This window comes from Hippocampus zosterae, chromosome 4 (genome assembly GCF_025434085.1).
Source record: "Hippocampus zosterae strain Florida chromosome 4, ASM2543408v3, whole genome shotgun sequence".
Taxonomy (NCBI): Eukaryota; Metazoa; Chordata; class Actinopteri; order Syngnathiformes; family Syngnathidae; genus Hippocampus; species Hippocampus zosterae.
Genome location: NC_067454.1, coordinates 7112316 through 7139954, shown reverse-complemented (window position 1 = coordinate 7139954; position 27639 = coordinate 7112316). Strand labels below are relative to the sequence as shown.

Here is a 27639-nt window from a genome sequence, read left to right as displayed (position 1 = left end):
AGTGTGAGCGTGGATGGTTGTTCGTCTATGTGTGCCCTGCGATTGGCTGGCAACCGATTCAGGGTGTCCCCCGCCTACTGCCCGGAGACGGCTGGGATGGGCCCCACCACCCCCCGCGACCCTAGTGAGGATCAAGCGGTACGGAAGATGAATGAATGAATGTATATATATATATATATATATTTTTTTTTTTTAATCAAGGCATGAACTTAAGAGTGTTTGAATTTGTCTTTGTGCAATACCTGTATATATGATTCCAATTCCATAATGGCAGCGGTAGGACGTTCAAAGACATTGGTGGCGACTGGACATAAACTTGTGAGCCCTGTAACGTCTGTTTGCCGGTGTGTCACTATCAAGTGCAATTAGGAAAGCCTCTCCACTCTACCGCAAGGCCTTTGCTATTGCAGTTTCCCTGGGAGACCTCTCCCTCGCCCACTGTGTCATTATTACCTAATCTGCCTTCAGATGCACTAAGCGCCACAGAATGTTGTTTGAGTGGAGGCACGCACTCAAAACAAATCAATTATTTACACAGCACAAAAGATATCATGTTTGCCATTGTCGAGTGTATCATGTTTATACTTTGGACTTTTTTATTTTTTGGGTGATTCCACCATCCAAAAGACATTTGTGGTGGCAAAGGTGAAAAATTTGGCAATAGCCATAACACGCACGAACTGGACGTTCCAATGCCGAAAAGTGGACCTATTAGAACAGCTGAACTTTATTTGGGGTTCAATCAGAGGCACTTGAAATCATGGCAGGTGTGTTCTGATTTAATCTAGCGTGAAACAGAATGTGATCGCTTAATTCTGATCAGAAATTCCCAGTTCAGAGTGTGCACACCTATGCAACTGTGACCCTTGTTGTAGTATCTAATTATGCCAACTCATAATTTTGCCTCACTAGCAACATGTAGCTGTCCTCCGGGCATATATTATTTTATATCCTTTATATCACGGTTCAGATCCTTGGACTAGTATATTTGTTCTCACTAGTAGGACAACTTTACAGCAACAGCAGTGGGGGAAAAAAAAACCTAACTAGTAAGACGGAGTCCTTCAACCAACGAAATCTAGAGCTGACTGTAAATGGACATCAAATAAATGCCCAAACCCACTCCAGGTTATTATGTCTATCGTTGCCTGTATCGCAGATGTGAGGAGGTGAAAGAGATGTGAAATCATGCGCTTGCGAGAGAGGCGTTTGGCAACCGACATGTTATCACAGCAGAAATCGCATGAGGAAGGAAGGTAGCAGTTCAGTTTTAAACTACACCATCTTTACATACTCTCACCGGACACAACATTAGGTAAACCTGCACAAGACTAGAAAACGGCGCACTGCAGCAAAGTGGAGACTGTGGAGCGTGTGTATAGTACTGAAACAGCAAAACGGTTCGTGTGTGTCTATTTTGCCTTTTGTAGCTGCACATTCTGAAATGTTACAATGATGTGGCGATTTTACTTGAGATTAGACTGAGAGAAGCAAGAAACCGGAGCACTGCAGCAAAGCGTAGACTGTGGAGACAACGTGGTAAAATGTTGACGTGCGTGCCCTCCCCCGCCCCCCTCTGCAATGATCATTTTTAACAGTGACACTGAGATGGTGCTCGAGAGAAAACTGAGGGGCAGAAAGAAAGTGGACCTTTGCAGCCAAGTGGAGACTGCGGACTGTAATATTGCAGCATACAAAGCTAACGGTAGCATGTGTGCATAATTTTGTCATTTTCAGCTAAATCTCCACAAACAAAACTTACAACGTTACGGCCATTTATTTCAGGAGGCAGCGGGAAAACGCAGCTCTGCATTAAAAGTGTAAACTGTGGAAGGCAACTATGCAGTCCACTTGCTTAATTTTGAGCTGCGTATTGACAAATGTTACAATAACTCAAAATATTGTATCCAAGAAGATAGTGAAAGTATCAAGACATCATAAGACCAACATTAGCACACGTTTGTTTTGTAATTTACTGCCCTGTATCCTTAAATGCAATGCTGCCGTGCTATTCAAGAGGAGACTTAGGACAGAAAGTATGTAAAAATGTAACCTTGGCATCAAGTGAAGACTAAGGAATATAAGGCTGCAGCATACCAAGTTAACTTTGGCATCCCTCCTCATTTTTGTAATTTCTAACCACAATCATTAACACAATGCTGGAATTTAACTCAAGTAGACTGAGGGCAGTGCAAAACAGAAGCTTTGCAGCCAGGTGGATACTTGGAAGTATGATACTGCAGGGTACAAGATTACGTGTTTTTTTTCTTAATTCCTTACTGTGTAGGATCAAGTTAGAAAGATGTCAGAATCTTATTTCAGAGAAAACTGAGGACTGACAAAAAAAGAGTGATGCGGCCAAGTGGAGACTGTGGAGTACAACAGAATAAATTAACATTAGTATGTTTTGGATCATTTCCAGTAATGCCTTCTCAAATGTTGTCTGATGTCGGACTACGTTTAAAATGATTTGTTACCCTATTTTTCCCCAAACGGCCGCATCTCTCCGAATATTATACAACAATAATTAGAATCACTCAGCACCTGTCAGTCAGTTAGACACGTACAGCCACAACCACCGTGAACGTCGATCAAGTGGAAATTCCCCTTTCACTCGTTCAACAACCACAGCAGCCTTTCGTCGTTAAGATAGAAAACGATGCCTTAAGAGTGCACATTTTTCAATTAAATCACTTTCAATTGACTAAAGCGACTCGCGTTTGCGTTAAATGTGTGCAAGCTTGACGTAAAAAAGCAAACGGAAAAAAAACAAGTGAAGCAGAACGCAAACATCAAAATTCAACAAAAAAAAGTTCGGGGTACTACCTTGTGTTCCACCATCACCAACGTGTCCCGCCAACGAACGCTCCCGAAGTGAACGCGGAAGGTGGTGCCTTCGTCCGGGTCAAAAGTAGCGAGTATACGGTGTCCTCCTCCGGATACGCGTTTGTGTGCGCGTGGGTAAATTTGTGTGAGCTTGTATACGTGCGTGCGTGGTTGTGAATGACAGAAGCTCCCCCGGATTGATTTACCCACGCGCGCTGCAGCTTTGAGAGTCCAAAGACCCGCCCCTTCACCCCTGTCAGTCAAACATAACCCCGCCCACTCCAAAACCAAAACAGTTGTAAATGGAGATAACTGTCGGTTTGTCTAAAAATAATATCTGATGTACTTGATAAGCCTTTTGGATTTTTTTTTTGCTACTTGTTTTGACTTTCCGTGTTCTAATATTGGTTACATTCTTATTGTGTGGATTTTCCAGGTTGTGCTTATTGAGTTTTCAGCTTTTAATGGCATTTAAATTGGTTTAATGGTTTATGAACCGTTGTATTGGGGCAGCATGGTGTAATGGTTGCTATACAGTGTATCTCCCTCACAGTGAGAGTTTGAATCTGTGGCTTCCCCTCATATTCCAGCAACATACAGGTTTATATTGAATACCCTAAATTGTTAATCGACGTGAATGTATGTGCTTGTCTAGAAAAATAGATCCGTACTGCCTATCCTCAAGAGGGTCGCGGGCGTGCTGGAGCCTATTCCAGTCGTTCAGGCATTCTGGAGGGGTAAACCCTGAACTGGTTGCTAGCCAATTGCACACATAGACGAAAAAACATGCATACACACAAACAATCACACCGAGTTACAATTTAGTGTAACCAAATTAGTGTGACCAAGTAAGTTTTTCAACGTGGGAAGAAACCGAAGTACCCAGAGAAAACCCACACAAGCACAGCAAATACATACACGTGAGTACACACAGTGTATACAGTACTGTATATGTAAATTAGGAAATCAAATTTAAAATATCTAAAATAAAGGGGAGAAAACATATATTGGCAATGTTGTTTGTTGTTGTTGTTTGTTTTTATTGCATGAAATTGGTGAAAAGCAGCAGACGATACAGTTGGGAACCTTCCTCGACGACCTGGAAGGTTTGTGTTCGCTTCGGGACATTCACACTTTACACGGCCAACCCTTTTCAACTTTATCTCGTACTCCTATTGTGAACATAGGTAATCATATCATCATGTCCTCATATACCACAACACAAGTGCTTAGGTACTGCATTTAAATCTAGTATTGTATTTAAAAATGGCTGCCAAGATGTTCTAAAATGTAAAAATACAGACGTCTGTATTTGCTGGCTGTAATGAATAACAACTGGATATTTCTCATTGTTGATAATTAATAGTAGGTTGCAGATATTGTGTCGAACATTTAAATGCAGTACGAGACCAAAGGTTGTGGTTTCACAGTGGAGTAATAGCACCACCTATAGGTTACACGTTGTACTGCAATGACAAAAGACAACTGAATTGTGGGCCGTCTTAAAAAAGTTTTTCCCGAATTTGAGGGGGCTACTGAGGTATTTTAATGATCATCCAAACACATTTTCGTGGCAAAAGTCACAGTTTTAGTAAATTATTGAACGTTTGAGAAATGTTTCCTTTCGATTCATACAACAAAATGTAACCTCCCTTTTTTCACCCAAGTAGACCAGCCACATTAAAATCAATAAAGCAAAATATATATAGATATTTATCATGACTCGTAAAATGGTCTCTCACACTTGTCAACTTGGTCACAACTGCCAATAATAATTAGGAAGAAAAAAATATTTGTTGTCATTGTTCCTGATGAAACCTCCCCCACATCGCAGCATTTAAACATATAGCCTCCTCAAAGGGCTCATATTGTATATATTTATCCATATATCCATACACTATAGCCATATAATCCATAAAAAAAATAAATACATTTAACAAATACACATTTGTCGCCACAGTTGTATCGCTAACACATTTTTAATGTATATAGATCTCAATAAAATTGTGTAAATGCCGCTTAAACTCCACCCTATAAGGCAGGGTTTCCCGAACGGTGTAGTCAGGGGGCGGGCGTGAAATCGGTGTTTAATTGATCGTCCATTTGTATTTATTGTTTAGTATATTTAGTTTATGTACAGCATGTGTTGCATTTTCAGTAGGTTTGTGCGGGAAAAGTTACCAAAAAGGTTAAACACGGACAGTAAAAAGAAGGATGCTGATGATGATGATGATTGGTCATGTTGGCATGGCAACGAGACACCCGTGAAAGAAAAAAAAGTTGTGGGTGAATTTTTTTTTGTAAAAAGATCATCCTATGAAACAGTTTGTTATTTTTTTCTTTTTAGAGTTTTTTTTCCCTACAAACTGTCCTATGACCTGTTCAGACATAACAACAAAAATCATCCCCCCCAAAAAAATCATGCATAAGTTACACCTCAATGCTGTCATTTAAAAAAACAACAAAAAAAAACAATATTTTTTTTTTTTACATTTGAAGCCGTTTCCACTATTTTTTTTCCTTTTTATAGAAACTTTTTTCCCCAACAGCAGAAGTCTCTGGTGTATTGCTCCAAAAGAGAAGATTCCTCTCCTGTACATCAGGAGGCGCTCGAGGCAAAAAAAGAACAATAGAGTGCTGGCTCGCAGAGAGAAAACTGCTCGTTCTTCTCCTTTTTTTTCCTCCTTTAAAGAGTCATGGCGAGTGGGGTGATAAAGGCTACTTCCCTATCTGCACAGCTCCTCTGGTGCAGAGTCACGCAGATTTTTCCTCTTTTTACCGTTGCCCTGGTGGTGTGGCCGGTTACTTGGTTGACTTTTGCTGTTTCCGGAGGAACGAGGGGAGTTCTGCTGGGTGCCCTTGTGATGAGAGCGGGCCTGAAAGGTAGACGTAGGGACAAAGAGTATATGATGATTGCCTGGAGGCACTGATTCAATCACAATTATTTAACACTGTATTGGCGGAGGGCGGCACAATGGTTGACTGGTTAGTACGTCCGCCTCACGGCACAGAGGTCGTGAGTTCGTATCCGTCTCCAGCCTCCCTGTGTGGAGTTTGCATGGCCCCGCCCCGCGTGCCTGCGTGGGTTTTTTCCTCGGGTATTCCGGTTCAGTTTCCTCCCACATTCCAAAAACATGCACGGTAGCTTAATTGAACACTCTAAATTGTTCGTAGGTGTGACTGAGTGTGAATGCTTGTGCGTCTATGTGTGCCCTGGCAAGGATTTCAGGGTGTACCCTGCCTACCGCCCAATGACAGCTTGCCTATCGATAGGCTCCAACACACCTGCGACCTGAGTGAGGGTCAGCAGTTCATACAATGGATGGATGTATTAGTGGAGCAGTGACCTAGTAGTTAGCATCTCGGCCGCGCAATTGAGAGGTTCTGGTTCAAAAATAAACATTCTGGTTTCATTGAAGACTAGTCTGTATTGTCTGGAGGTGCAATTTTAAATGTGGTATTTATTTGTTTGTTCAGGGTTGGATCTGCCAACTCTGCTCAATACTAATAATAACACTCTATTTCCGCCACTCAGAACAATGTTTGGCCACTGTCCCAAATTCAACGCACAGACATTTGTTGCAGAGGCACACACACACACACACTCAGTCAATCGGATATGGTTGTCATCGAGGAATTCAGAAAAAGTAAAAAGATGCACATGGTGCGGGGTCGCTTTCAACAACAACAAAAAAAGGACAAAAATATGTATACTAACACTGTGTGAGTGTGTTTTGAGCATGAACACACCTGCAAACTTATTTTTCCTTGGGTCCAATTACCTAAATATTCGATGGAATAATGGACAGGATAATCGATTTAAAAAGGGTTACTTAGCGCCCGCTGTATTGCCTTGTGAATGATTGGCAACCAATCGATGGGGAATAGGTCTCGCCACAAACGTTAGCTTTGAACCTAGTGTCTGTATTTTTGGAAAAAAAAAAAAGAAACAACAACAAAAAAAAACCATTTGAGCGTTTCGTGAATGTAGCGTACAAGAAGAGACCATGGCCAAAATCCACACAGGAAGGCCAGAGCAGAACCCCTCAACTGTGAGTCAGACACACTAACCACTAACACACCATGCCTACTTTGTGATTAAATTGTCATTAAAAGTTGAACAATTTGAGTGTTCTTTCAGGTCAATGTTGCTGCGTAAACGACATCGTGTTAGTGGAGCACACCTTTCCTCCCTTGTTGCCTACTGGTGGAGTGCTGGCCGTGCGGTTTTGCGTCCGGTGACTGGTCACCACGGCTGACTTTTCTCTGTGAGCGCTGGCAGCTCGACCAGACTGTTGCTTGGCCGTCTTGCATGGTGTGCCGTCCGAGTCCTGGGGAAAAAAAAAACACATGATGATAATGAGGACTCCGCTATACAACTCCGAATAACATACAGTGGCCTAAGATCTTCCATTCAATGGCATGCATGCTAGCACTGGCATTAGTTGACTCGTGAGCATCGCTCTGCTCTGTGTAGGCACCATGTGTACGTTGTTGTCACGGTCGCATTCCGATATTAATGCAGAGTCACCAATTGTGGAGATGAGACGACACAAGGAGATGAAAGCGAGTCGTGTCTCTTTACTCTGCACAACAAAACTAACAGCTTTCACAGGAAGCAGCCAACCACTCCCTTTGAGCCCGCTGACATGTATGACTTCCTTAAAGTTACATGTCTGGTGTATGTCTCTCTTCTGGATCACCAAAATAACTTTTTTTTTGTTTTACTTGTACCATTTTTTGCTTTGAAACAATGAAAAGTGCAATAAAACAGCACTCTGCTATACTTAATATGATTTTTTTGTTTTCACCTTCACGCCAACCCTTTTTTTTTAATTCCAGAAAAACAAAACATAATAACAATGTAGATTTTGTTGGGTCACAAAAGAATGATAAAAATAAACAAGCAAATAAATATAACTAAATAATTCAATAAATAAATCCTTTCCTGTTGTCGTCATGTTTTGGCTTCATTTCATTTCATTTGTATGTCATTTGTTTGTTGTTTGATGTAATCCAAAAAAATATACATTTTTTAAAGCACGTGTTTTTTTCCAACTTTAAGGGCTTTGTTGTATCCCCCCCATTTTTTACATTGTTGAAAACTACAAGCATGTTTAAAAATATCAAGGATTTTCTTTTCATTTCCGTTAGGTATAAAGAGAAAAATCCTTAGCGATGTTTGCAAAAGAGGGTGTCCCCACTGCACTTGCATGAAACAAGAACATGAGGTTCAAGATGAAGGACGAACCCCGTCACTGGAGCTGGAGGATGTGGTGGAGGGCGAAAGTGGGGACAAGGACGGCGACGAGCGCAGGGAAGGAGACGGCGACGAAGAAGAGTTGGACGATGAGTTTTTGCTCCTCGGCAGGATCACTACCACGTCATCCTCCTCGTCATCCTCCTCGTCCGGAACATTGTTGTTGCACTGGTCCAGCTGTTGGGACTCGAACAGTGTCACGTCATTTCCTGAAATAAGCACCAAAGGGATTCATGAGCCAAGATTTCAGGCTTTACAGGCAAATTTAAAGCTTGCAGTATGTTTTTTTTTTGGGAATCCCACTTATTCTCAGACCATAAAATTAAATGTGACCTGCATCAAAAGTTGATGAGAAAATCCTCAAAATCTGTAAGATGGCGCAAAAATGCTTTAGGTTCAAAATACAAATGTAACAAAAGTTGATTGTTACGAGATGTCACAGGTTTTATTTGAAACACTTAAATGACGCTCCTAGTGCAGACACTAGTCACAAAAAGGCTTTCAAGCGTAATTTCAAAATGAGCCAAGAAAGCATGACATTTACAGGTGAACTTCAGTTGACCTCCAAACTTTTGAACATCCAACTGTTCAGTCACAGGAATATTTGCATTTCTTCTCTAAGGAGCTGAATGGCAAAATTCACAACAAGTGTAGGACTGTTTAAATATGAAATTTTAATTGATACAGGAAATGTATTGATGGTCTGCTCCCATCTGCCTTTGATTTTTCTCTGTGTGGCCCTCGGTGGAAAAATGTTAGGATATCCCTCTTTGAGTGTGAGTGAACTTTTGTTTTGGGTGACGTACGGTTAAGCGTCAGATCCTTCTGGGACGAGCTCCCCCAGTTCTTTCGGATCCACTCCCTGTACTCGTCCACTTCCTGAGTCACGCGGATGATTCGGCCAAGCACGCTGCGAGTAAGGAACAACAGTGTTGACACGGCAGAACGCCACAGATGAGCTCGCACAACGGAATGGGAAGAATTTAAAGTCTCATTACAAGAAACGCGGGCAGTAAGATTGTACATAGGAACACACCCCAACCCCCGCTCCTCGTTCCTTCAAAACAAACTATCGAATAAACGAGGCTGGCTATTTGCCATGAACAATGAGATGCGCTTACCTCTCTGTGTCATTGTTGGGGTAGTATTTGGCGATGGGCGAGACGGCGTGGCTGAGCACCACGTAGGCGTAGTCAAATGCTTGCTTCACCTGCATGGCACCGTAGGAGCTGCGGCCAACGTCGTTGTCTGCGGGATAACAAGAATATAGTTGAGAAGACGGGAAGCTGCAGCCAACCGGACACTGTGGAGTTCAATACTGCGGTGTCCGTAGGTAAAGGTAATGTTAGCACACGTATTTCGTTTTGTCATTTCCAGACGCTTTTCCCAAAATGATAAACGCTATTGAATTGAGAACTTCATTTGAGAGGTGACTGAGCGGCACGAGAAACATGACCGCTGCAGCAAAGTGGAAACTGGTGCAAAAGAATGTATGTAGCGTGTTCATAAATAAATTCCCACCTGGCTGTAGAGGATCCTCGATGTAGAGCATGGAGGGCCTGTAGCCGTCCATCATGTTCTGAACCTCGTCTTTGGCCACATAGCAGCCGCCGTCTTTTATACGGATGCCAGTTTTTAAGTAGTTAAAATGGCGTCCGTAGAGCTCAAAAAACTCGATGAGCAGCACGCCGAAGTTGATGTTGGGGCTGCAAACGTCCTCCCTGTAGTGGAGCTAGTGGAGGGAACAAAAAAAAAGAACAATGTCCAGGATTGTAAATGGTGGCCGCGGTGGATTAGTACAGCAACTCTCAAACTTCTGATCTGTGAGGCATCGCTTTAGGGGCTATAAAATCTCAAATAACAATAACATACTGTACTAGTAGCGTAAATACTTTAGAAAATAATGTTTCAGCCAGTCAGGGGCACATGTGCATATAATCAGAACGGTGTCTGTTTCCCCCAATTTGTGCCAGGAAAATCCTTGTATAATTGGCTTTCAAATAATGAGCTGGCCCTTAAAAAACAAAAATAACATTCTCAGTGGACCAGAAAGTTTCATGAAACACTGTGTTAGTGTGTTTGGAGCATGAACACACCTGCAGGAAGCTGACGGCCATGAGGAAGAGACTGTAGGAGCCGATTCCGCCGGTGAAAACCTCATTAAGGTCCCTCTGCAGGAGGAACTGCTTGAGCACCAAGACCAGGTAAGGCAGCACGGGGTATTTCTACACACCAGGAAAAGCATGTTGGCATATCTCGGTGGCCTCAAAGCGAAGGCTTCTTGAAGCAACAGTACCTCTTTGAATTCTTTGATGAGGCATGCCGCTTTGACGCCGCTCTTCACATTGAAGCTGATGTCCACTTTGACGTCCGTGTAGTAGTCCGTCAGCTTGATGATGGGTACCTGGGAAGACAGGACACCGATGACAATGAGAACTCAATGGTAATATCCTACTTTTTTCGCCATCTCTTTGAAAATTTTTTTTTTAACGTGACACCGTTTCGAAAGTATTTGCCGACTGCCAAAAGAAAGTACAGGAAGAAAAAGAAGTAGTCAAGGCAACGTACACTATACAGTTGAGTATTACACATTAGTTGCCATGACTACTACCACCACTTCTTTTCCTTCTACTTCAATTTCTTCTTAATTTCGACTTTATTTTGGCAGTTGCATACATTTGAAAGGTAAAACGACCGAAGAGGATTCCCGCTTTGGCCACAATGCAACACAGGATTCTAGTTGAGGGCAGCCACTTTAAATTAGAAAGAACTCAAATATTTCCATAGTTTGAAGTAGAAGTTTCGAACCCAACCGCACTTTCGTGGCTGTTAACACGATTAGAGAATGGGGATTTTGGGTGCGAGTCCGAGCGCTGTTGTTCTTGGTCAAATTAATTTCCCCAGAGATGCAACATGTTTTTTTTTCTTCGTCATGATGCATTTTTTTGACTGGTGCGACCGGCGGAGCAACTTAGTCTGAAAAATTCAAAGATATTTGACAAAGTTGGTTCGCAGCTGCACATCAATATGCAACTCTTCCTTCTATAAATCTTTACAAGAGTTCAAGAGTTTTTCAAATAACCACTTCTACAACATTCCTAGGAAATTACCATGTCCCATCACAAGTGTGCTATTTTTCGAAGAGGCTTGCAGGCAACTCATGTGGTCCCCGGGGGCGACCTGGTTTGACATTTTAACCGCAATTGTTTTTTTATTCATCAATGGTGGACAATTATGATGTACGGTACTATTTCAGATAATGAGACAATGAAAGCTTACAAAAACAATAGAGGGGATAAAAACCTCTGTTGCAATAGAAAGGGAAAAACAAAAACACTGTCACCCTCGTTCACCTTACTCGCTCCTTGTCCAAGCACTTGTAAAATACAGGGATGGAATGTTCTGAAAGTGGGGCGAGCAAGGCAACGCCATCACAGCACTTATATGCCTGGGAGATCATTCCTTGAGGTTTCCCTGCCTGACAACTTCTCGCTTTTATTTCGAAAAGTGAAGACAATGTGTACTGAAAGTATGTTCACGCTCACTGTGGCTTTGTCCAGAACTTTGATCGAGTTCTTGTCGGCCACGTTCCTCTTTCGCAGAGCCTCTTCCAGTGTCCACAGGGGGAGTGTCTCCCACTTTCCAAATACCACCAAGTCGATGTCACTGCGGAGACCACAGAAGAAAAAAAAAAAACACACACTCAGAACTTAGGCAAGCAAACAGATTCCATGAGGTTTGGCGTTTTATTTTTTGTTTTTGAAATTTGATGATGTCAGAAGCAGAGATTGCCATTGATGAGAAAAGAAGAAAAATGTGGTAAACGCAACACATGTGCGGCAACTTCTCTGTACCGTTTTACCTGGAATTTACTGACCAAACTACAGATGGGCGGAAGTGTGCATTAAGGGACGCCTTGTACAAATATCTTGTTAATGGTACAGAACAATTTGTGTCAGGTGAAAAAGGAGTTTAGCAAACAACAAAAACAAAAAGAGACTGAAAGGAGAGAAATGCAGCAAAACCGGGCGGAATGACTATCTCGGGCCCGAACACAACCCTCAGGAGTAACTACATTGTCAGAGTCACGTGGAACGCTACCTGCCATTAAAGGCGTCGTCTCCACTGAGCTGGATCAAACAAACAAATTGTGCAATAAAAACAAGAGGTACGCGCATCTCTGTTCACTTCTTTTTATACTTATAGGACAGCTATGAATATAAAAACGTAGGCAAACTACATTAAGGTTGAGAGTGTACTTGATTAGTTTGAAATTTTTGTTCATTTGATGCATTACAGGCTCGGCATTTGTTTGACAAAACATGCATTTTTAACGGTATAGTTGAACAGATTACATAAGATACAATCACACCCCATTCAACATGAGAGACTGTTTGGGTACCTTAGTAGGTGCTGCTCGTTGGTTAGCAACATATTTTCAAAGGCTTTAACGTACTGTATACTAGCGTGAATTAAGTGAATAGGTTAATGCCACTATTGCTATTTGTCCTCATTTGCAGGGATGGCAATGGCTAGTGATGAAAAAAGTGGAAAGGGGCGTGGCCTGGACAGCCCGACCAATCACAACAAGTAAGACATCATACATGTCCAATCGCAAGGCTGTTTACAATTGGAAGATGGAAAGACTGATTGGGAGAACTCGTGAAAACTCGATGACAAGGTACCTGACCCCTCCCCTAAAATTTTATCAACGGATTTTAGATGATTCACAAAAATGATCAATTTAAGAAATAAAACGGCGGATTTCCGCGTATCCGCGGAAAATTGCCATCCCTGCATTTGAGTATTTGTGCCAACTTAAAAAAACAAAACAAAACGAAAAAGTCCTCTACATTTACTTAATAATTGTTTACTGATCCCGACAAGTGTTAGTGACTCACCTTGTTGGCAAATAGAGACCCGTGCTGAAGCTTCCAAATACCTGCACCTATAAGGAACAAATATAATTGCACCACATTTAGTACACAACAGAAGCAAGCATGCAAATACAGCGAAACATCGGTAACAATTACGGGCTAATGATAGTTGGCGAGGACAGGACAGCTGGAAATAAAAGAGCTATAAAATAATTTATCCCCCCCATCCTCACCCAAATCTTTTTTTTTACGCAAATGGCGTTCTCCACACTCCCATGAAGCATTCCACAGGCGTGGTGCAAACATTGTTTCTTTCAGGTTCCACCCACCCCAATTTTCAGACAGTTCTAACGAGGAGCATGTCGTCGAGCAAATCAGAAGTGACAATAAAGACAAAAATAGGACTTAAACCCAATGACCTCGTCCAATCTTCCACCTTTTAAACCTCCTGTTGAGCAACTCACGCTGCTTGCTGAACACAAATAGATTTAAGCCCTCTCTTAAACCCCGAGAATAAAAATGTAGTGTCTGTGTGTGCATGGACGCGGCTAAGCCGATTGCAGAACTGTGTTTCTGAATGAACTCTCGCCGACCGGTTGTCCCAGGCTACCCATCCGCAGCCTGTGCAAGGCGATGCCTCGCTGGCTCGTGTTGTGTGGGGTGCGTGTAGAGGACAGGGGGTGCGCCAACTCAATGGGAGTGCAGAACGGGGTGTGCGGCGTCAGAATTTTGCAATAAAATGTTTTTCTGATTTTTTTTCTTCCTCTTAGGAGTGCTCTATTTTTATTTCTTCAATGTTTCCATTGAATGAAAATTATTCACTGACAATTTAAGAGCTGTGTTTGGTTACTACACAAAGGGGAATTTTTCACCATATATTTAAATGAAATCTGTCGACATTACTATTTTGTGCTGCAGCATTGACGGGTTCCAAATATATTGCATTCGTTTACTTGGTTTGAACCACTGCTCCACTCAAACGACAGCGCAAATGTATACCGGTATTTATTATGATTCAGCTCGATTTGGTCTGCAACATCTTTCAGAAAATCAGCAAAAATGTTAATGATTACGTGTTTGCATATGTCTTATTGGAGGAGGGGGGGATAATGAATCTGCTTTCATGGAGCCCCAGAGAAACCTGAGAATACAATTTTAAGTTTAACAAGGTATCTCCACAACAGAGTGCAAACTCAAGGCCCTGGGGCCACATCCAGACCGCCACATCATTTTATGTGGCCCGCGAAAGCAAATCATGTGCGTCACCTTCCATGATCCATACTAAAATCTGGACCGAAATGTCAAATACCCGCAACACAAATGAGCTTGACACCCCTGCTCCACACATAATTAATTGTTGATGAATAGTTGCACTTTTACAATTGAGACGATTTGGAAGTGCTCTGTATTAGCAGATACTCAAAATGGAGTGACTCTTGCAAAAATGTGTGCTTGGGACATCTGCAGCATCAAGAGCTGCTAAGACAGAGCTCGATTCTTTGTGGTCATTTTTGTCATTTCTAGCTAAGAGCCAGGGCTTTATCGAAAGGAGACAGAGTTGAAATGCGTTGTACTCAAGCGGAGACTCTGGAGTAGCTATACCTCAGCGCTCGGCCAAAGGTTGTGGATGACGCTTTTAATTCTGTCCACCACCTCCAGCCTCATCTTCTCCTCTTCCGGACGTGGCGAGATGTATGCGTAAAAGTCTTTGATTTCTTCATGTAACCTGGATGACAAAAAAAAGAAAAAACATGCAGCTATTAATAGTCAAATATTACTATTAGTAGTCAATGAATAGTACATCGGAATCAAAAATTTGTATGGCAAACCCATCATGACAGGAAAAAAAGCAATGAACATGTGCAGCTTGACAGCACATATAGGGTCAAAAGTTTCCAGAAAATAAATCAAGAAAAATACAAAATAAACGTAAGGTGCACACAGAGCTCAGATTTCAATCGGTCATAAACACAGGTACAAAAACTGCTCAACAGGACACGTTCTGCTACTGCAGAAAAAGCCACAAACGCTCATATGGACTGACCTTTACTCATAATGCGGGTTGTTAATAATTAGTAAAAACAAAAGAGGAATGTGCACCCATGACAAAGGAGAACGTATGGCGGAGGCCAGCGGCTTAATTAGCAACCAGGCGACAATCAAAACGAGGAAGCCCATCGGCGGTGTCATGTGGCCGCAGTGCCGAGGGCACACGTCCTTGAGAACAGGTTACCCTGCCCGCCTAGGGCGACCTCCGTCTCTGACCGCCTTTATCGGCTGTGGGGGGGGGGGGGGGCAGCACGGAGCCCGGCTGCAAAAACAGCCGCCGAAATACTGCTCCAAAAACTCACAAGAGCCATAAACAACCCAAGCTCGGCTCATATCAGTGGATTGTGAACCCGTTTGAGAATGGTTTGGAGATCAAATAAACTGGTTGGTTCCATTCAGATTCATCATCTAACTATGGGCCACAACCAATGATTAGTTCAGTAACCGAAATCATCTGTGATTTATTTTGTCGATTTATTGGGCAAAAAAAATGATTTCCTTTCCATTACTTCATTCAAAAACATGGCATTAGTGTATTTTCAATTGACAGTAGAGAAAAGGCAGAGTAATTAGGATTCAGTTACAGGTTTGGTCGGTAAAATTTCAGAAAATATGCATAAACGTTGGCCATGCTTTTCCAAAGTTAAAAAAAATGTTGTCAAATGTCTTATTTTGATTAAATAGCAAGATAAATTAGCTTGCAGCGCTTTCATCTTTTTAAATGGATTTTGTATCACTGTAACAATCATTTGTTACAGTGTTACATTGTGTCAAATGTTGCCCACTCGGTATCTATTGCAGCCTGGTCAGGGTTTCTCTTTTTTTTTCCCCAGATTTTTTTTTTGTCCTTTCCCTTCTGCTGGTCAAGGTGAGGGGATGTCGTGAATACTTGTCAACTGTGGGCACGTGAAGCCCTTTGAGACTGTTTGTAATTCAGGGCTAACGAAATAAACGCGACTTGAAAACTGCAGCTGTCACACCAATCCTGAAAAAAACTGGTTCAGATCCCAATGACTTCAATAACCTACGCCCCATTTCCCATCTTCCCTTCATCTCGAAAATTCTGGAGAAAACTGTCGCCTCTCAGATCCACTCCCACCTCACCGACAATAGTCTTTATGAACAATTCCAGTCCGGCTTCCTTCCCCGTCACAGTACTGAAACAGCCCTCATAAAAATCACAAACGATCTTCTCATGGCAGCAGACTCTGGCCTTATCTCCATCCTCATCCTCCTTGACCTGAGTGCAGCCTTCGACACAATCTCTCACCCCATCCTCCTCAATCGACTCTCTACCATAGGCATCACCAACACCCCTCTACATTGGTTCCACTCATATCTCACTGGCCGCTCTCAGTTCATTCAAGTTGATTCTTTTACTTCACAATCCCTCCCCGTTTCTTCTGGTGTTCCCCAGGGTTCTGTCCTCGGTCCGCTCCTCTTCATTGTCTACCTCCTTCCACTCGGAAACATTTTCCGCAAATTTGGCTTACACTTTCACTGCTTTGCGGATGACACCCAGCTCTATCTCTCCAGCAAACCCGACGCTTCTCTCCCACCCTCGTCCCTCTCTCACTGTCTCTCAGAAATCAAATCTTGGTTCACCCACAATTTCCTCAAGCTAAACAGCAATAAAACTGAACTCCTACTCGTCGGTACCAAATCCACTCTAAACAAAGCCGACAGTTTCTCCCTCACAATTGATAATGCCACTATATCTCCTTCCCCCCAGGTGAAGAGTCTGGGTGTCATCCTTGACAGTTCACTATCCTTTCACTCCCACATCAATAACATTACCCGGTCCGCTCATTTCCACCTTCGCAATATAAACCGCCTCCGTCCCTCACTCACTCCGCACACCACCGCTATCCTTGTTCACAGTCTCGTCACTTCCCGTATTGACTACTGCAACTCACTCCTCTTCGGTGTCCATCAAAAATTCCTCCATAAACTTCAACTTGTTCAGAATTCAGCAGCCCGGATCATCACGAGAACCCCCTCCTTCCATCATATCACCCCCATCCTCCGACAGCTCCACTGGCTTCCTGTCAAACTTAGAATCAACTTCAAAATACTTCTCTATACATTCAAAGCCATCCATAACCTTGCGCCCCCCTATCTGTCAGATCTTCTTCAAATCTCCATTCCCTCTCGCTCACTCAGGTCCTCATCCTCCCTCCACCTTTTTCTACCCTCTGCCCGTCTCAGTACAATGGGGTGCAGAGCCTTCAGTCGCTCTGCCCCCAAACTCTGGAACTCACTTCCTCCCAACATTCGTAATATTGACTCTCTTTCCTTATTCAAAACCCAGCTCAAAACCCACCTATTCAGACTTGCCTACCCGCCTTAAATCTTTCTTTCTTTATTTATTATTTTATCTGTGTTTTACTATTGGTCTTGGCTGTACAGTGTCCTTGAGTGTTGTGAAAGGCGCTTACAAATGTGATGTATTATTATTATTATTATTGACTTTTAATTATTATTTTTTTTTAGGTTCTCTCAACAATGAATAGATTATGAAAATAATGATCAATTATCCCTTTAGTTGTTGAGGAATCCTTGCAACTCTACTTTCAAAGCTTTGTTGGGTGTAGGTCATGGAAAGTAAGTGATGTGTGTCAATGACTGGTCTTCAAGTGTTCGACACTTCATCAGAATTCAAAGCGACGCCCATTATTGACATTCACTTCTTTGCAGCTAAGGAGCCTGTTCAACTACATTGCGATTTATAAAATTGTTTTTGTGTGTGAGCCCTGATGAATTATGTCAAGACAAGTCAAGAAATGTGTATAATCCTGTCCCCACACTGAGTTTCTCCACCTACAATTTGGAATTAGGCTAGGTGTGCAATATTAATCAGAATACCATGCTCAGACTGGTGGGAAGGGTTGGGGGCAGAGAAAAAATATACACAAATATAGTACAGATGATTTTTTTAATTTGACTTCCCCTTTAAGGAAGCAAAAAAAAAAATAGCTATCTTGTAGTTTTATTCCATATATGACAATATAAAACCAAAAACAGCCCATTTTGAATCGCTTTAACTATCACACAGAGATAGCCGATTAAGTTTGTTTGCTTTAAATCATCCAAAATAGCAAGATGGGCAAAGCTCCAATGTAGTGACTAATCCCTTTTTTTTGTTTTCCTTCTCTCCCTTCCCTTGCGCAAAGTGCAGGATCCAGCCTCCCATCACAGGACCATTAGGTTTCATTTGACACTAAATGAAGGTCAATTTTCCACTCTGCGTGTTCACAACATGGCTCTGGAGCTTTGGGGGCCAAAGTGAAATGGCACAACATATTTCATACATGATGCTGGTTCAATGTCTCAATTTTTTTTTTTTAAAAAGATTGATCAATTGATCGATCGATAGATATTGAGGGGAGTGACTAATTAAGGCTTTTAGTAATCCAGCAAAGCATAACTCTATTTTAAGTTTCATTCCTAAGTTTCATTTCACGGTAAACAGGCCAGGTCACAGAAAGTCTCCACGCCCACACAATCTCCTTGGACTGAATTACAGTTCCTGTGGCCCCGCGGCACCGTTTATCCGATTAATCCCCACTTGCCTGGATTATAGTAAGGTTATGTAATCTTTTGCAAAAAAAAATAAAAAATACAACAACAACAAAAACTTCAGTCCTGGGTGAAGGAAAACATGTGTTTCCAAAATATCATTATGCTCTACTTGATTGCTGTGAATAGTAGCATTTCTCACCGAGTGCTAATTTTGCGAAAGAAACCAAATAATACTTGAACAAAACAGAGAATTAATGCTGTTCCATATTCCGATTGTTTTACTTTGGCTGAGGTTTGCGTTCTGCTGGGCACGGTTCAGGCTGACACATAGAGAGTGTACAAACATAACACAGCACCTGTCTTAACATAACTAGGGCTGTAATCAGATACTAGAAATTGCATTAAATACTTTAGTTTGAAGGTGTGGATTCAGTTTACACTGGGTATAGCAAAGGAGAAGAGGAAACCATACGGCGGCTTAAAACTTTTCGGAAAGTGCCTCATAAGTAAGTGCAAGAAAACATTTACAAGTGTCAGAATTATTTTGCTATAAAACTAAAATGTGACGTTTCGCACCAATTAACAAGTTTAACGTACGGCCAACAACGTACCGCTAGCTGTAACATCCTTATGCCAGAGGCTGAGCAGTAGTGTGTTTGTTTACACGTGGCTAGCATGTTGAGGCAGTTCCACTTCCTCTTCCTCACCTAATGTGTTTCGTGTGGGAACTCAGAAAACCTCCACCAAGCAAACATTCCTTACCGAAAAATCCGAAAGCATATTCCAACTTTCAACTGTTCCCAGGTGCATGAAAACGCCAATAGTCCAAAACTGGCTATGACGTCAAAGAGGTGTTTGTGTTACCGTCTGAACAACAGAACCGTTTACCACATACAACGCCGTGTTAACGAACAACTAGCGCATGCATACATTTATCTATTAAGACACCTTGGAATGCTTTTAAAATGTCCTCCCCCCCAAAATGCAGCATGCGAAACCAAAATAACAAAATGTGGCCCCTCAAGTCTGTCATTATATTTGAGTCTTCTACTTTCGTGTCACCAGACGTCATGACTCTGACCGATGTGGCCCAACCTTTGTGACCAAAAGATTCAGAAGTGTCACGTGACACCGCCAGCCTAGACTTCAGGGTGGAAGAACCGTACATGGCACGCTGCTTCTTTAAAAAGACGACAAGCATAAACAAGAGGCAAGGAGGTATCCATGTCTCACAGATGGCAGATTCTTAAATGTTTAATCCATGAATTGATCCGAGGTGCTAATTGTTGGCCGCAGGCAGCACAGGCTCCTGTTACACCGGCGACTACGGTGTTTGTCTGAGACTGTTTTCTGCTTTCAGCACCTGATTCATTTTATTATCCCAGCTCGCATGCCCAAAATTGGAATCTAGCGTCGTCGTGTTCTACTGTAAAAGTTAATGGCAGCCAATAAGGGACATTGCTGAGTCATGTTTTAATGCTGGTCTGGATGGAGGGGATAGCAATAAGATGCAACTTCACACTTGAGGTGCAAAGAATTTCATTTGTTGTAATGACAGGCAGCCTCTTTGGCCGTGCGTTCAACCAGGCAATTTCACACGGAGAAAATTGCAGCAGAGTCATCACGGCAGATATGGAAACACAGAACCCAGGAAAGGTGGGTGCACTTTCACACAGGGACACGACATCCACCAATCACATATGAGATGACCTCAGTGTTCAAGGAAAATATGACGCATTAAATACTTTTTTTTACAGCACAACTGGGGAGATGTTCGGGTGTTAAACTTCTAATAAACTCATAAACTTCAATGTTTTTGGAAATAGATTTGTAGATGCCATGTTTCATGGTTTTCACATTATTAGTAATTCGCCCTGCCTGCTTTGCTGTTTTCATTGCGGGGACTATTGGAACACTGAATTTCCCATGTGGATGAATAAAGTACCCTGGTGCCTTGACATATGAGTGAGCCCGCTTGTGAATTTTTCCAGACAAGGGCTGTCAATTGGATGTGTTTGTTTTTTTGGGGGGCTTTGTCTTGCAAGTTCAAACTTGAGTAACGAACAACTCAGCTCACATCAAAATAGCAACACAATACAATTTTGATTCATTAAGATTGCGCTTTTCACAACAGCTGCAGTTGTAACAAAGCACACATAAAATAACAATACTACTATATGAAAACAGTACACCAAGAAACAATAGAACAGCGTCAGTCTCATGTTGGGTCGAAAGTCGAAGAATATGGGTTGTTGCGTGCTGGTGAGAGATTTTCAGTGTAACATATGTGCATTGGCTCATTACAAAGTTGGGAAACACCATATTCCATTCGTACTATCACCACCACTGCTTGGCCAGAGCGGAAATCTTGTTGTCCCTCTTCAAACAGCAAACTACTACTAGACCAAAATCAAAGTCATGGCGCGCTCCATTCTGCCACAAGTGCTTGGAGACACGATGAATCAATTTCACACACTCTTTACGATTCATCGATTACAACGGCCCATCTCCCGCCGGCAATAAAACATTCAAATAATCACCCTGTGTCCGACCCCTTGAACAAAAAGTGCAAACGTTCCTGGCCGTATCAGCGCAGGGCACATGCAGGCTTATCCGCTGGATAAGAACCACACGGGAGGCCTGAGTTATGTTGTCCACAGGCATCTCAGACTGGACCTGGTGGAACCAAGTATGCAGGCGGATGGGGTCACATCACACAAGGTACAGTATTTAGTAATTGACACATTTGTGTACAGGAGCGGTATGGGTGTGCTGGGACAATTAAACCACAGATGATTAAGTGATTAATCGCTTCGTGCATTAGCCCAGAATTACCGGGCATTGTTTCATTGCCTTTGACTCAACCGCCATTTTAGGAGCTGAACAGATGTGGTCCAAGTGTAGCCTGTGGGCCACATCGAGCCTGCTGCGTTTTTGTTTTTTTTTAATCAGAGGCCTGAGCATTTTTTAAAACTGTAATAATAATAATTTCATGTTTTAATAACACAAAAAATGGGCATTTGAACTGGGATGTGTTGACTTTTTATCCACTGTATTTTATATCCCATCGATGCTGTGTTTTGTTTGTAAGCTCTCGATGTGTCACCTGAATGTTTTGGACCGTTTGAAAGTTTTTACAATAAACAGTGGTTAATGTCTTTTCCACTTATGTATGAACACAAATAATATTAGAAAAATGTGCCCGTAAAAGAAGTCAGAGGTTTTACGGTGGCCACAGCTAGACCAGAGAACAGATTACTTCTATGCCCATTTTTTCATACTGGGAAAAGTAAAACAGGACTTGGGCCAGCGTCTGTGAAAGTTCCTTAATGGGCCAGCTCAACAACTACAGACTACAGAGCACATTTCACGTGAGAAGCTCTCCCTGGCTATGCCGACTTCCTGGATCCATATAAAGCAGCTCAACAACAGAGGTACACCAACATAGGGGAACAAATAGGGGAGGGAACTTTCCCCTGATTGGACGTCCACAAAGGGGGCTCAGGTTTCTGCCTTGGGTTTGCGGAAGTCAAGTCTGTTGAGAGCATGTCAAAATTATGAGACGGGGACGCTCGGGTTGGACTTGGAGAGAGAAACAGCGACAGAGCGATAGAGAAGGAGAGACAGAACAAGAAAAGTGGGTGTGGAAAAGAAATAAACACATGCCTTTGTCTCACATGTCCAAATATAGCATAGACGAAACCCGGGGCGGAAAACTGCATTCAAGACGTACGCCCACCTTCACCCTCCTCGCCTTTGCTTGCGAGGAGACAAATCATGCTGCGATGGCTCGCAAATTTTCAGCAACTTGTAACCTCAAATCACAGAGAGATGAATTTATCCAAAGAGAAGGAGCACAAAAAAAGGCTCCGTTAAGTCCAAAAAAACAAGCCCGAGTCGCAAACAAGCACACGCTACGAAGCTCTAAGATTTATATCCACGTGGTTCAAGTGACACAAAAGCAGTTTTTGCTCTCAAGTGGTGAAAATCAGCTATGCGGAATGGCAGCATACAGAAGGAAAAAGAAAACTGAGACGGAACCGGACATTTTCAGGTCACAATGTCCTCTTTCAAATGTGGGTATAAACTCGATAATGTAAGGAATTTTCAACAACATAACACACCCGCGCCTACCCAAACACACATATAAGCAGCAAAAAAAAAAAACCCAAAAAAACTTTGTGAAACTACAAAAGAAAACCGATAGACAAAATTCACAAAATAACCCGGGTGACGAACGATTCCTTATACAAACAAAATGTGCCATGATTAATTGTCTCCATTTACAAACGAGTCTTAGCACGGAAACAGAAAGCTCAGTCGTGCTCTGTTGCACACCATTTAAACATCGTTCCATGCATCAAACGTTACACCGGCTAGCTTTTTTTTTGGGGCGCTCCAAATTAAAATCAAAATAAATAAATAAATTACAGCCCGCTGATGATTGTGTTTGCAAAGCTACATGTTGTTATTTTGGGCATCGCAACCGATATACACTGCTTCCACAAACAACATGGTTGCAAACAGAGAGAAGCTTGCTTACAAAAGCAGTCCATGTTCATGTCAACTCAGCAATTTGGTCACAACTTTTCCAATCTCTCTTAAGTTGACTTATAAAAACTAGTCAAAATATTGACCAGTGAGTGTAATTCCTCTTAAGAAACAGACATGAGCATAATTTTCCCCACATACTAATCGACAATAAAACAGATACACATTTGTTCCATTTTTTCTTTTCCCATGACTTCCTATGAGAATACTTGCTAGTCAACTTGACCTCTCCTGCGGTGCAGAACCTGTGGTAAAATACGTCTTGTCACTCAGCCAAGGGCGACCACGCTCTCACTTGTACTATATCGTAACACAGGGACCACGAGGCGGCGTTTGACATATTGACTAACATGCCGTCCTACTATATATATACACACACTGTACATGTGACTTACTGTACACGTGCCTGAGGCGTCACCGTATATCCTGTACATCCTCTAGTATCAACTACAGGATCTACTACGAGCACAAAAATGATCAACTTGGTTATATACCCTTGAAATAAAAAAATCAATTATGCTTGATTTCAAAATGTTCGGTGTGGAAACCGAAATAATTACACCAACCATATTACATAAATGTAGCTGCAGAGGGTTATCATCATTGTTCTAGCTTGAACAGAAAAAAAATGTAGCAAGGCTTCAGCAAGCTGCATAAAATGGCACAGAGGGCCAGAGATGGCCTGCGGACCACACTTTGTCCACCGCAACTTTGCATGCACATGACTTGAAGGCCCGTGAGTCTCGCTGAAATACGACCTCTGCACATGCCGCGTCAAATGTACTGCATGCATGTTCGAGAGTGGGTGGATCACGTGCCTTGTGTGTCAAGTATGGAGTGGAGTGGGCGGACTCGGTCGCATTGGCTGCACGTTGTGTACATATGCAGCTAGAGCTGGCTCAAGCACCTGCTTAAAGCCCAACGACCACAAAGCTTGGATCATTGATGAAGTTCAGAATAACATTAAACTAAATGTTTTGATATAGTTGTAAAGTCTAACGATTACATTTTATATCCGTTTATTTTTTAACTACATAACTCGTTGGTACACGTGAGAATCACTAAATGTAAAAAGTATATAAACAAAATAAACAAAGTAGAATATACAGTGTGCAAAACATGAAACGTATCAGAAAGAAAAGTCAAAATTCAATTAAATGTTACATTCCAAAAGTACAATATCAATTAGTACATAAAAAGTGAATACTCTGAATTGGTGTCGGTCTGGGAAAAAAAACTGTGCATGACATCCCTTATTAAAAATACGTTTATCATGATGATGAAAAATGAGTGTTCCCAGTGGAGCAGAGAAGAGAAAGCAAGTGCAAAACAAACAACTTTTACAAAACTACCAAATATTTTAAAATTTTATCGGGGTGACACCAACAGACAACAGCACAAGCCAGATACTTTTTGCTGTCGCTGGAGCACTGCTGTCAGAGTCATCCGGGATGAAGTGGAGACTGACAAAGTGATGATTTTCACCTCGAAGATTAAAGCTGAAAAATGTGTCATTTTAATAAAGGATGCCACTCAAAATTGCAGTAAAGCGTGTAGATGAATTGTTTGTTAGATATTAATTAATAGAGATTTGAAGGACTTTATCGAACCCAGGAAATGACAGAATCGTCCCAAATGTACACTTTTTAGTTAACGAGAAACACTTATATTTATTGAAAAATATTTGCAACGAACGAATATGGAGGGCCCTTGGCTTGGGGGGTTGGCCATGGGCCCTTAAATGCTTAAAATATGCACCCCAAAACACAAACTTTTTCTTACCCAACGATCCCTTCCGAGTAGTTCCTGCTTTTCCACGGCGTGCCCGCGAACACGTCGCGGCCCTCCGTGCCGGGGCTACCGTTCAAGAGACTGGAGTTGAATCCGAAGGTGCTCGCCTTGTTGTCCCGTTTCCGCTTATTGGGGTGCCCGTCCGCCGGGCTCCTGCTGCTCGGCGGGGTCGCTCGATGGTTGCGGTTGCCGGTCTCTAGCGGCAAAAAGTCCCGCTGCTCCATGATCTCGCCGTCCCCGGTTGGACTCGTCATGATCGACTCTGACGGCCCGGTCCCAGCAGCGAGGAGGACGGCTCCTGACGCCGCGTTGAGGCTCGCTTTCAGGATGCCGAAACTGTTGTTGACTTGCAGATAGCCAAACCCTTGCGTCGTCTCCCAGATCTGCATCCACAGGTTGTTGGCGGGTCCACGTTGTTCTGGTTGGAACCAGGAGATTCGCGGATCCATCAAACGAGAGTAGACAAGAATCACCCACCCCCTTCCCCCACCCCTCCTCCCCTCCCTCCCGTGAACAGCTAGCCAAAGCTAGCCTTAGCTCGCCTCGCTTTGCCCCCCAATTACTTCTTCCAATTTAGTCCCTTGGAGGTGGCGGAGACACACGGCGATAGAGCACAGGAAGGCGACGAGAGTACCGAGAGACAGTTACCGGTACCTGTTACGACTGTTATCCCTTTTTTTTATCACCCCAGGGGGAACACGAGACTGTGCGGTTCCGATGTAGAGCCTCTCTCTCTCCCTGAACCTTCCCTCGGAATCGTAACTCCCTCAATGGCGGAGCTTAGCCGAGCTGCTGCGTAGTGCACATGCGCGAGTTGGGGGGGGGGGCGGGGAGCGCTTGTTACGTAATAGCGTTTTTTTTTTCTTTGCATGCTCGTTACGTAACGACGTCGGGTTTATGTGAACCCTCCAGATGTGTTGAAAGCGTAGATAGATAGATAGATAGATAGATAGATAGATAGATAGATAGATAGATAGATAGATAGATAGATAGATAGATAGATAGATAGATAGATAGATAGATAGATAGATAGATAGATAGATAGATAGATAGATAGATAGATAGATAGATAGATAGATAGATAGATAGATAGATAGATAGATAGATAGATAGATAGATAGATAGATAGATAGATAGATAGATAGATAGGATTTACAAAGTAAAAATAGTAATAAGTATCTGGTCAAAGATACAATTATCGAATGTGTTGCTGAAGAAAAAGATCTTGAGGAGTCCGAAATTATGTTTACTTGAAACCAGGCTCATGTATTGAAACATTTCGGATGAAATCGTTCAACATCGATCGACAATATGCAGTATTCACTAATGTCATTAAAGTGGGGGTGGGGAAACAAGTGCACTCATGATATCTGATGTATTGGACCACCAAGCGGTCTTAACCGTCTTAAAGGCTCACTAAACCAAATCAAGAAAATAAAGATGTAGTTATATACAGACAAAAAAACAGATAATTAATCACAAAAAATAATAAACGTTGAAACCATATTTTTACAGTGTCTATATGGACAATGTAAATTCAACTTAAGTTTTCAGAGGGAGGGGGGGCATTTTTTGCACTTCATGATAAACATTGCGCTTTCTTTTGTAAAGAAACCAGTGAAAATTTTGCTGAAAAGCCTGGAGTTTTCAAAAAGCTTGTAAAAAAATAAAATAATTGGTATATATGATGTTTAAACATTGTGCTGCAGTTCAACCCCACCTGCCCAACTTTTGTCTGACATCCAACAACCTATTGGAGTTTTCTGGGTATTGTTGCACAAAGTGCTTTGTATTATATTTATTTACGATAGTGTATGAACAGTGGCGGCCCGGTAGTCCAGTGGTTAGCACGTCGGCTTCACAGTGCAGAGGTACCGGGTTCGATTCCAGCTCCGGCCTCCCTGTGTGGAGTTTGCATGTTCTCCCCGGGCCTGCGTGGGTTTTCTCCGGGTGCTCCGGTTTCCTCCCACATTCCAAAAATATGCATGGCAGGCTGATTGAACACTCAAAATTGTCCCTCGTGTGAGTGTGAGTGCGAATGGTTGTTCGTTTCTGTGTGCCCTGCGATTGACTGGCAACCGATTCAGGGTGTCCCCCGCCTACTGCCCGGAGACAGCTGGGATAGGCTCCAGCACCCCCCGCGACCCTAGTGAGGATCAAGCGGTTAGGAAGATGAATGATGAATGAATGTATGAACAGTAGTTTCACAAAATTGTCCTCCTTGATTTTGCGTTCAACTGATGACATAAACGGTGCGCTACATTTGTCCATATGTTGTTTCAATAAAACATGTCAACCAAAATACATTTCACAATCTGCTTTTATTTAAAAAAGGCAGTCACAAGATATAAACAATCATAGGATACTAGTTGGCAAACATTGCAATTGTCCTTACTAGTATCCCCATTAGAAAGTTATATGCTAAATGTACATTATTTTCGCAGATCAAAAAAGCTAATTTGACCATTTACACCTGCGGTTTTAGGAGACAATACATAGGCACAGTATGAGAGACCAAAACATTTGCGGTTTTACTGGATATTTCACAAAAACTTCAGTCTGCAGAGTTGTCCAACCGCTTCCTTAAGGCAGCACATTTGCAAAAAAAGCGACTAATATCTAAGAACCACATCTTAAGCATTTTGGCAATGAGTTGCCATTGGCCTAGCAGAAGGAGCAGTGGCTCACTTGCATGAGACAGGGCCAAGTGGTGAACTCTCAAAACAGGCTAATTTCAGCAAGGCTCAAACTAGGATATGTAAT

At 42.3% G+C, this 27639-nt stretch overlaps 2 protein-coding genes and 2 long non-coding RNA genes across 7 annotated transcripts in view; 2 read left to right on the top strand and 2 right to left on the bottom strand.

The window, feature by feature from the left end:
* adcy7 (adenylate cyclase 7) overlaps positions 1-3025 on the bottom strand; it is a 41858-nt gene extending 38833 nt beyond the window's left edge. For all 3 annotated transcript variants that reach the window (XM_052064282.1, XM_052064287.1, XM_052064285.1), the window contains exon 1: positions 2827-3025. The gene's annotated coding sequence lies outside the window, so the exon portion shown is untranslated. The remainder of the gene's footprint in view (positions 1-2826) is intronic.
* The window catches only part of LOC127600079 (uncharacterized), a 183639-nt gene that overhangs the window by 137877 nt on the left and 18123 nt on the right, over positions 1-27639 (top strand). The window lies entirely within an intron of this gene.
* LOC127600084 (uncharacterized) lies at positions 871-8063 on the top strand. The gene is made up of 2 exons (XR_007962263.1): positions 871-1400; positions 7981-8063. It is a non-coding gene; the product is annotated as an uncharacterized LOC127600084 (long non-coding RNA).
* Positions 3843-25670, bottom strand: tent4b (terminal nucleotidyltransferase 4B). 2 transcript variants are annotated; one of them, XM_052064317.1, is made up of 12 exons: positions 24868-25670; positions 14566-14689; positions 12988-13034; positions 11632-11752; positions 10383-10490; positions 10183-10311; positions 9608-9818; positions 9208-9334; positions 8893-8996; positions 8078-8295; positions 7011-7157; positions 3843-5702 (listed from the first exon to the last, which is right to left on the bottom strand). In XM_052064317.1, exons 1-12 carry the CDS (start codon positions 25323-25325, stop codon positions 5553-5555), a joined length of 1944 nt encoding a protein of 647 aa, XP_051920277.1. In that variant the 5' UTR covers positions 25326-25670; the 3' UTR covers positions 3843-5552. The 2 variants fall into 2 exon arrangements, with proteins under 2 accessions (XP_051920277.1, XP_051920278.1); XM_052064318.1 differs by lacking the exon at positions 24868-25670 and adding an exon at positions 23652-23833.